The 10,640-nt window shown below is 42.0% G+C and overlaps 1 protein-coding gene across 7 annotated transcripts in view; it reads right to left on the reverse strand.

Moving 5' to 3' along the window:
• Positions 1-9,655, reverse strand: part of HOMER1 (homer scaffold protein 1) — a 125,540-nt gene extending 115,885 nt beyond the window's left edge. The window contains exons 1-2 of one of the 7 annotated variants that reach the window (XM_007102958.4): positions 9,495-9,655; positions 8,268-8,587 (exon numbers count right to left, since the gene is read on the reverse strand). In XM_007102958.4, coding sequence (XP_007103020.1) covers positions 8,268-8,272 — 5 coding nt within the window. In that variant the 5' untranslated portion in view covers positions 8,273-8,587; positions 9,495-9,655. Of the gene's footprint in view, positions 1-537; positions 677-8,267; positions 9,459-9,494 lie in introns of those variants that run through there. The other 6 variants (XM_028493020.2, XM_007102957.4, XM_028493019.2 and 3 more) reach the window with 6 other exon arrangements.
• Positions 9,656-10,640: the final 985 nt, after the last annotated feature.

A 10,640-nucleotide genomic window follows, 5' to 3' on the forward strand; every position in this document is an offset into this window, starting at 1 on the left:
CCAGGCCTACTGAATCAAAAACGTGGGTGGAAGCCCAGCAATCTGTGTTTTTAACAAGCCCTCTAGGTGATTCTGATGCAAATTCAAATTTGAGAACCACTAATCTAGTGTAAATTTCTGCTGCTACCCTGCTATGCTCCGGTCTTCCTTCTTGAGTCAAGAGTTAAAGCATTTCCAAACCTACTGTATCCAACCTAGATCAAAGTATCACAGTCACTAACACATGGTAGGAGCTCAAAAAGTGTTTGCCAAATAAATAAGAGACTAGGCTTCAGGTGTATTTCTTTCACCAGAGGGTTTTTAGAACACTGGCTATGAACGCCTTCAGGCAGGACATGTTCTCTTCACTTTCCCACAGTCCCCACCAATCCTTACTGCCTTCTACCTTATATATTCACACATTTTTCTGCCCAGCCAATGATAGCATTAGAGTTTGGGACCTCTGGGGGAAAAGCTTCAGAAAGAATAACAATTTTAAATCTGGATACAATATGGCCCAGCTGTCTCTTACGAATTCTAGGGAATCAAACAACTTACAGCTGTTGCATGATGATTCAGAAATTGTACTGTATGCCACAAGTGATCCTTCCACTTGTGGGTCTCATGGTCCAACATTAAGCTCTAGGAAAAGCATTTCAAGATAACATCTTAAGCATTCTTTTTCTTGTCTGAAGTCTTCAGAGAAGTAGACCCTGCTTCCTCACATATTCTTCAGGCTCATGTGTCCAGTAACTACAAGAGCAGTTAACAGGGCTTTGACTGTTGGAATTTACACTGTAGAATCAACTTTGGAAACTATACAAAACACATGTAATAATATTTCAATTCATTTATGAGAAAGACTTCAATGTATTTAAAATATAATGCACTGAGCAGACACTGATTATGCTAAAATTAGAATGCACTTTCTTTCAGTACCATCTAAAAGGAAAACAACATCCATTTAGTTAAAACTCACTATCAAGACACTAAGCTTACATTAAATTAGAATTTTTATTTTTTAACTATGAGGGGTTAGAAACCCTCCTATAAATGAGTCTCTGTATATGTGAACATCCATTTAGGATCCCCTGAGCTAATGGTAGGAACCCCAAGGAGCTGGAGATCTAGCACATGTTCTGCCCCTGCATGACCTCCCCTAGTCACATTTTCCCTTTGAGCTCTGGCTCCAAAAAAAGTGGGGATTAGTACTAACATTCTGAACTACTCCTTACACTTAAACAAGAAACCATTTTTGCTATCATTGGTGTAATTACTTTAGCCAATTTTGAAAAGAAAAATAAAATTTGAGATAAACAAGCTAAAATTGATACAAACACATAAGTATCTATGTATATGTAGGAACAGTGACTGATCCTGATAACTCTGTACTGTAGATATTAGTATTTTTTAACACCTTCACTCTTTAAACCCAAGAGAAGTTCTAAAACTTCATATATTAATCACAGAGAAACTTAAAGATTCAGCAAGACTCAACAAAATTTCACAATCATATGTCCCAGAAATAAACATGGTAGCACTTTAATGAATTTCCTTCAAATCTTTTTATGCATGTACAGATGTATTTTATATAGTTGAGAATATACAGTTTTGCATCCTGGTTTCTAATCGACCACTGTACCATCTTTGAAAATATTTTTCAGGCTAGCTTTGTACCGTATGACTAGCCTACAGTTTACCCACAGATCATATACTAATTACTCCAAATATACTAATATGCCACCAAGTAAAACTAAGTAGCAATATTGCCATTAATGTCTTATTACCCTCACATTAACATAAGCATAGCAATAAATATCAATTTAGCATTAAAAAAATAGTAAATGAAAGCAACAATAAAAATAGACAACTAAAATCCTATATATTTTCAGTTGAGTAGGGAAAAAAGGCAGCCTGCAAGATCCAGAACTTTTTTTTTAATCAACAGAACCTCAAGGAAGATGAGTTGAAGGGTGATTTGTGAGTCTTCCCATTCAGCTGAATTTATACAGACCCCTGGCAAAACTGAGTACACAAGAGTAGGTGGAATCCTCATTCTGTAAACATCTTGGGAGCTGGCAGGGTGATTAAGCAAAGCACAAGAATTTTAATGTTAAAAGTCATATGACAGAGATTCATAACTACAGAGGACAGAAAACAGCAGTTTTACAAGATAAGCAAAAAGAAAGCACAGAAACGTAAAAGGATAAGCTAAGCACACTCAAATATTACAGTTGGTTCAAAATAATTGTCCTACCTAAGTTTAGTCATGTACAGACTTACCTTCCACAAAGGAACACGGACAGAAATTTTCTAATATGAGTACTTTGAGCTCTTTGATAGTCAAATCCATTTAAGATAATTTCGTAGCGACCGTTATTAAGAGCCTAATGGGGGAAACTGAAAGTAACTAGGGCAGAAAATTCCAACTCACAGAAAAGCCTTATTCAAAATAACCGTCTTAAACTTCTTAAATGAAACAGAAGGAAGGCAACACTACTTAAGTAAGATTGAGGCATGCTTAAATGTAAAGGTTAAAGGATCCAATAATTTACCAAGAAAATTTATCAGAAAAATAATTGGTATATCCAACTTATACCCAACTGCTAGGAATCGGCATTTTCTGTACACTAAGAGTGGGGTCCAATTCCCCAGATCCTTTCAACTTACACTGCACGTGTGTGCTCTGCTATGACCTAGGTGGTTAGGAAACACACTGTACGGTACTCAGAGAGATACATACCAGAGCTGTGGCTCTCTATCTCTGCCCTCCTACTAAAGACAGGGACAAATGAGGAGCAAGCCCTTCTATGGGTGGGGTGGGGGTCAAGAACACTCTCTTCCACAGCCCTCTGGACTCTGAGGCATGTGGACACATGGATCCAGATGTGCCCATAGACATGACATCAAACAACCTAATAAAGGAATAAAAGCTGTTTGGTATCTGTGATCCCTCAGCACACTTTTTTGTTTGTGTTTAATTTCTGTCTAACTCTTGTTTGGTAATTTTACAAAGTCCTCAATTCTTAAAACTGCTCTGCCTTGAGGAACTGGTGCCAACGCTTTTCAAAGATAACACGGAAATGCTTCATGTTTTATGGAGGAACATTAAAAGAAAATGTCCATAAAGCAATTTTTTAAAAGCTAATATTAGGTGTTAAAAGACTAAAGTGATTTTTCAAAAGCTAGAGAAAGTGCAAAGGTAAACTGTACTATGAAGAGAAAGTATTGGCTAGACTGATAATTTTTCGGATTTTATAATTTTATTTTCTGATACAAAAAAGAAAACAATGACGCTTTGCCTTCTTCCAGTAGCCTATCTTAAAAAAGATAATTACGTGTAAATGAAATTCAGATCTTAACTAAGTCAAATGTTTGTTTTTTATATTTAAAATTCTTTTAGCTACACAAGAGCCATACTGGGTTCACAATTAATCATTGGGGGTGGGGGGAACCTCATGAGAAAGAAGAGTTTGTTTCTTTTCTTTTGCAAGGTCACTAGAAAGTAATTTAGGGACTTCCCTGGTGGCTCAGTGGTTGGGAATCTGCCTGCCAGGACACGGGTTCGATCCCTGGTCCAGGAAGATCACACGTGCCATGGAGCAACTAAGCCCATGCACCACAACTACTGAGCCCGTGAGACGCAACTGCTGAGGCTCGCACGCCTGGAGCCCGTGCTCTGTGACAAGAGAAGCCACCGCGATGAGAAGCCCACACAATGCAGTGAAGAGTGGCCCCTGCTCGCCGAGAAAGCCGGCAAGCAGCAACAGAGACCCAATGCAGCCAAAAAAACCCAAGTAATTTAGTTTTGTACCTGTAATTCTAAATTATACCTACCAGAGAAGTGAGATTTTTTAAAACTTTTAAAAACAAGATGAGAAATAAATAAAATACAAGTGGAGGGTAATGACAAAGCACAAAAAAAGGTAACATATACATGTGATTAATTTCAACTGTTTCCCTAAAAAATGCTGCTTAAAACAAGCAGCACTTATTCTCATCAATTTCATCTTTTTTTCAAATCAGATATTTTATTAGGGAGCACAGAAATAACCAATATGTTAGACTTATGATGGATGAAGAAAGGAAAATCAAACTGCAATTAAGAGCACAAGTTCACTGATAAATCTGTCTCTTTTAACAGTGTGATAATGGATGTCCTAATTTTATAGTATACAGAGATATGTTGTGAAAATTAAGACTTTTTAACCTACAAGTAAGATTCAGTTCTATATGATTACACATGTTAAAGACCACTGAATGATTAGCCTTTAAAAAGTTTTACTTACTCTTGCAATGCCTATTCAATAAGATTGGAAAATTTTATCTCAATTCCTGTAATGTATATAAATGCTGCTTATCACATGGAGATTCTTTCAAAATGAAGATACTTAATGAGCATGAAACATTATATTGTCTCAAAAAGCACTCAACTTTTCAAACCGTAACAGAGAAGTCTTTCTGATTTCTAGGAAAATCTCAATCATTCCACAAACATAATGATTCTCGTAAACTATAGGGTCACTTTACTGTATAAGCCATTGGTCATTACAAATATGCAACACAAACAAGAAACTGCACATTTCACTCAACTAAACAGATCGTGAGAAATAAAGCTACTTAAAATGCCTTATATTCAGTCATTTAAAAGTTATATCAGGAAACACTTAAATATTTGGAACTCACTTTCCCTACCCTTCTATCCAGTGAGTTGGATTTAATCTTAAATAACAAAACAAAGCAATGGAGTAACTAAAAATAAATATTTCAACTAAACACCATAGGTCTGGAAAAACAAACACACTGCAGTAGGGATGTTGGACCTTCTGAGATTTTAACCACCTTTTGATCTGAGACATTTAATCACTTAAAACTAAACTGGGTTTGCGACTAAGTATAAAGACACTTTTGTCAGTCCCTTAACTGCCATGAATTCCATTTCGGGTAATTATCCTAGATCAACTTCTAAGCTATAAACTCCCTAAGGGAAGAAGTACATGTTACTAGTCCCTGTATCAGCAGTACTGAGCTGCTGTACATGCCACGTGATAGGGGTTCAAACCTGGTAAAAGGAACAAATAGTTAAGACTTCCATCTAACTTTCCTGATGTTAGAAATGATTGAGTGGTTGCCTTTGCAACAAAGCCCATTCAGATTGCAGTGCGTGCTGGATCAAGATTTCTGCATTTTAGCTAAAGTCCCCGGAGAGCAGCACCCAGTAGCATGGGGCAGAAAGAGGTGTCAGCTTCCTCTCCCAGCAGAGAAGCGACTTGGTTCAGGTTGCAATGAGGCAGCACCCACTTCCCTGCTTCAGGAAGTTTTCTGAGGAAAGGCGGAGAAGAGGGTTTCCAGAGGCGCCACAGGCAGGTGAGATAAATCACAAACAGCGTTATTAACCTCATTTGCAGGGAAAGTCCCATTTTAAAAATAACTCACTCTTAATAAGAGGGGGGAGGGAATATTCCCTTGTTGAGGTCACTAAGTTGCCAACATGAGCTAAGTAAAACAAAAGGTAGCATGAAAAAAAAAAAAAAAAGTAGCATGAAATACCTCACTGAAGTTATGTGATTTCTGTTGCCTACTCTAATCATTCCAAAATAGCTCCTGACTCACTGCTCTCCTTAGGAGATACTACTTGGAGGACTGGGGGTCATACCTAACAAGGGCTCCTCGCTGGGGCCCGGAAGTTTTCCTAGACTTTACCTTACATACCTGATCTCATTTTTAGGGGTTCTGATACACCTATTTCACAAACAAATAATTCAACCACCTTCACTGTAATTAAAAACAGCTCAGGCAGCATCCAAGATACTTTGACAGATTCTGCCAACTGTCAGTTTCAGCTGTTCTTTTTCATTTCCACCACAGTTCATAAACTACTATCACAGGAGCCTTAGATTTGTTTTTTGCCTGAACTAATCACTCATTTTCTTTCAAAATCATTCCTTTTGTTTTGATTTTGCCCCTAGACTTGCAATTATATCCAAAACTAAGGCAGAGATAAATTTTTATTATAACCTAACATTAGTCAAAAATATATTCATAAAACATGAAACTCTTCACCCACAATATTAAATTTTAGATACCTGTCAGAGTAAGGTAATTTAGGATTGCCTAGGTAAAACTTTAAAGGCCATTTAAAGCTCTGTTCCCTTTTGTTTTAAGTAAGTGCAGGAGGCTGTGCTTATTCCACAAACACTTATTAGGTACAAACACCTACTAAGTGTGGAAACTTCCACAAATGCCTTCTCTTGACAACTTAGATGAAACAAGTCACTATTACTGAGAGTCGCAGCCCCAAATGCAGACTTGCAGAAAAATTATGCCATAAACATTCACTCCTTTGCCTCTCCAGTCCACCTTTAAAACTTTATTAAGGACTAATAAATTAGTTTATAAACACATTTAATTACACTGAAGTATCTAAAATCTGGGCTATGTGCAGGGGCTTATTTTCATGCTTTAAAGACCAATCCCCTTCGTATTAAGTTCATCTCAAGCTTCCCTTGGTAAAACCATAGACATTCATGCAGCTTAAAGGTTGTGGAAAACCATGAATTTTCTTTCATGATGCTACCACTCCACAGCTTAGAGAGAATGCAGCCTTCAACATGAAAAACTGCTACTTGATTTTTTCTTCTCTGACACGTTTTAAACAGAAGACTGCAGACTCTCAAGGGAAGCCATATTTCAAAGGTTTTGAATAGTAGTATTTTTCAGTATTTTCTCTCATTAAAATTGGTACAATTCATCCAAAACATTTTTCAAATGCCGTTATTTTCCAGCTTACATGCTTAAAAACTGCTTAGAGAAAATCTCTCCATCTGAGAGATTTACTTCAAGAAACCAACAGCAATTATGAAAACTGAAGGAGGAGAAAAAGAAATAATTCACTTTTACAGGCTGGAAAAAAATTTGAAACTCACCTAAGACCTTCATTTTACAGATTAAAAAAAACAAGAGTCCACAAAGGTCAAGCAATTTGCCTCAGATCACCAAGCTACTAATAGCAGCACTAGAAATAGAATGAGGTATTTTAATTGCTGTTAGCAGTATCCCAAATCATGCAAGTTATATATATTCTCATCACTTTGTCATTTAAGTTTTAAAAACAAGTATCGCTCTTTCTCATCAATTCCTGACGGACTCCTACAACGTACGTTCTACATCTTCAAACTTAAGTTAATAAACTTCAAGTTCTAATTCCAACAAAAAAGGGTAGTACTAGTAATAACTTTCCTCTGAACGTTTTAAGAATGAAAGTTTAGGTGTGCACACCCCTAAACTGTCACAACGAATTTCAGTGTCTGTCCTTTCAATCTCTGTGCCTTAACTACACTTTAGATGTGTTTATTCAACTACGAAAAAGAGAGAGAAAGAGAGAAAATTCTAGAAGTACCTCTTTGACAAAAAAAATCAATGAAAATCTGTCAATGAAACTAGATCATTACTCCATTAATATATTATGGAAGTCTGGCTTAAATTAGGAAGAGTCACTCGCATTTTATCGAGTTACTGTGTGAAAAGTTAATAAAAGGTTGGAAAATGGCACTCTTGGTTGACTTTGGATCTGAAAGAAGGTATACATCTGACATTGTTAACACAAACTGAAGACTTGATCAAAAAAGCAAAAAAAAAAAAACAGAGAAAGTGAACAAGTTCCTTCAACAAAAAGCTGTTTCCCATTCAGGCTCTGATCTTCAACTAAATGCAGGGCACTGTGGACTCCTCCTAAGACTTTCAGATTTTCGTTTTAAATGCCCCAATAGAGCAATTCTATAGATTTTAGCTTCGGCTATTCAAGGGCAAAAAAGGAGGGCACAGTGAGGACAACAATTTACACTGGATCATTTTCAAGGACTGTAGTCTAACTACTCATTACTTTACAATTGTCCTTTGTGCACCTGATTATTCTCAAAGTACTGAGAGAACGCAGGACTTCTTTTTCGAAGACACAGACAACAAAACCTAAGACAATACGACTTTGATTATAAACTGCTGCGGCACTTCGACCAGGAAAGGGCAGTACGTGTGGTCTTCTTAAATACCACTAATAAAGCTACATTCTGGTTACAATAATAGACGTATGTTCCTTAATTAAGGCCTCCGGTGTCACACCACAAAAATAACTTCTTAAAAGGTTAATACACCTACATTTTTAAAGTACGACCATCTTAGCAAGGTGGCAAATTTGTTTGAAAACATAAAACACAGACAATTCACCACCACCGCTCAGTAACACACATACATAAACAGACTCGAAGCGGGGTTAAACACAAAATCCTTACCCCATTTTGCCCAGTGAAAACTTGCTCGGAAGTTTCTGCTTTTATGCTACGGAATAACTCCAAAGGAATTTCTCCGTCTGTTATTTCGCAGTTGCTTTTCCACCCCACGAGATCCTTTTGTGGAGGTATTTCAGTGATGCTGAAAATTCAGTTAGTTCCCTTAGGTAAAATGATTTCTCTCTGGGAAATACCAAAATGTTCAAACAGAGGTGGCATTTGCTTATTAGAGTTAAAATGCTGCGCGGAGGAGACGGCGGTCAACTCTATTCCACAAAATGAGTCTATGAATCGGGAAATGCAGAATCCAGCTTCACGGAGTCCTATAAAAAATGAGTTCAGTGGTCATTTCTCTTCTGTCCTCCTCCACACTCGGGGAGAGCCCAGGTAACTCGGCCTTTTCGGTGCTACTAAGGCTGCGGGTTCAAATTTCTCCACCACACCAGGTCCCTGGGGGTGGAGCGTGCAACCCAATGCGACGTGCACTTGAGAGATCCCTAGGAGAAAATAAAAATCCTAAACGCAGTAATGCCACTGCTTCCCTGCACTCACATTAGAAAAAGCTATGTAGAAAAATCTCTTCGAAGTGCAAACCCAGCGGCTCGCGACGTGCACGGCGCTCCACATTGGAATCTGTCTTTTAATTTTTTTCCCCCCTCCTAAGACTGGGAGCAGAGAGGAGGCGGGGAGGAGGAAGAGAAGGATGGGCAGGATCGATTCATTCTCCCGAGGAGAACACACGGAGCCATTTCCAGGCTGGCAGCAGGCTGGGGGCGCAGCGCACGCCGGGGAGCAGGGGGAGGGGGCCGGATCCCACCTCCCTCAGCCCCTGCCCGCACCCCGCCGCCGAGCACAATGGAGCCCGGCTCGCGCCCGGCCCTTCATTCGCTGCTGCCGCTCCTCCCTCCGCTCTTCGGAGCACCGCAAGTTCGAGGCTCCGGCGGCGGAGAATGAATGAATCAGAGAGCCAAGCCCCACGCTGCCCCTCGACACCCTGCCCCCAGCTCCGGGGCGGGCCGAGCAGCGGCGAAAGACGGGGCTGAAGGGTCGACGGGAGCCCGCCCGAGCCGAGGCGGGCAGCTAATCCCGCGTCGGGACCAGGGGAAAGGGGCTCGAAGCCGCAGAACAGCCGCTGCTCCAGCGCCCCCACCCTTGCTCCTCGCCTCTCCCGCTCCGCGCCGCCGCCACACGCCGCCTCACAGTCCCCGGGCCCCGCCGCCGCCTTCTCACACTTCCATCACCGCCTGCCTTCGCCGGCCTCCAGCTCCTGCTCGGCAGAGCAGCGCTAGCCGGGCGGCCCGAAGCCCGCCGCTGCCTCCGCCTCCACCAGCCGCTCACAGAGCGGAGGGCGCCGCTTCCCAGGTCAGCGCCGCCCGCAAGAGGCGAGCGCGGCAGCGGAGCTGGCTGCGAGGGGCGGGGGAGGGGGCGGGGAGAATCGGGAGCAGTGCGGTTCCTCCCCCTGCTCTCGGGAGGGGGCCAGACGCGGCCGGGCAGCAGGGACTGGGGCGCTGACCCTTCCCGAGGGCCCGGCGGGGCCTTGAGGGTAGCGGGAGGAGGCGGCAGCTACGAGGGCGGGGGGGACGCTGGTGGTCACGGGCCGAGCCGGCCCTCGTGGGGAGCTAGGCCGGGCGGCAGGTCAGGCGATCCGTCCTTCCTTTCCCCCCTCCCCTAGTGGTCGGCGGCGCGCGGGCCGTGCGCTCTGCTGCTCTGCTGGCTCCTGGCCCCGCTCCCTGCCGCCACAGCCTCCTCCGCGCCCCACAGCGGGTGCTCTCGCTGAGTCTCCATCCTCCCCGCAGGAGGATCTTTAAATAGCAACGTCAGCGCGCTCCTCTCCGCACACACGTCACCCGCCGTTCACGTCACCGGGGTGCGGGGGATGATGTCACGCGGCCGGAAGTACTGCTAAATTAGGGAAGGAGCAGGGGGAGGAGGACTCGGCGAGCTCCTCTGTGCCCACCTGCTCTCGCTTCTCCTTAAAGGCCAAAGCGCAGGAGACAGCCGAGAGGAGCGGCGGGAGGAGGAGATTTCCTTGCAACAAATGTGCCAAACACAAGTGAATCATTCATAGCAACAGTGCCGAAGTGTCAAGCGGGTGATAGCCTATCTCCCACTCCCACCCCTGTTGCAGCAGCTTTCCCGGGTTTCTCAAGTCCCCACTAGCACGGAAATGTGGGAGGAGAGACTGAGCACAGTGGTAGATATGTTTCCAGCAAGACTTGGGGAAAAGCACCTTAATTTTCGAAAGAGTTATTAAATGTCATTCTGGACTTAGTAGTCTTTAAAACTTTTTTTCTTTCTTAGTGGCTACCTAAATCACTAAAGAATAAAGAGCGGAGCCATGAACACTATCTTAATGATATGAAGGATAATAATGGG

This window comes from Physeter macrocephalus, chromosome 8, assembly GCF_002837175.3.
Source record: "Physeter macrocephalus isolate SW-GA chromosome 8, ASM283717v5, whole genome shotgun sequence".
NCBI lineage: Eukaryota > Metazoa > Chordata > Mammalia > Artiodactyla > Physeteridae > Physeter > Physeter macrocephalus.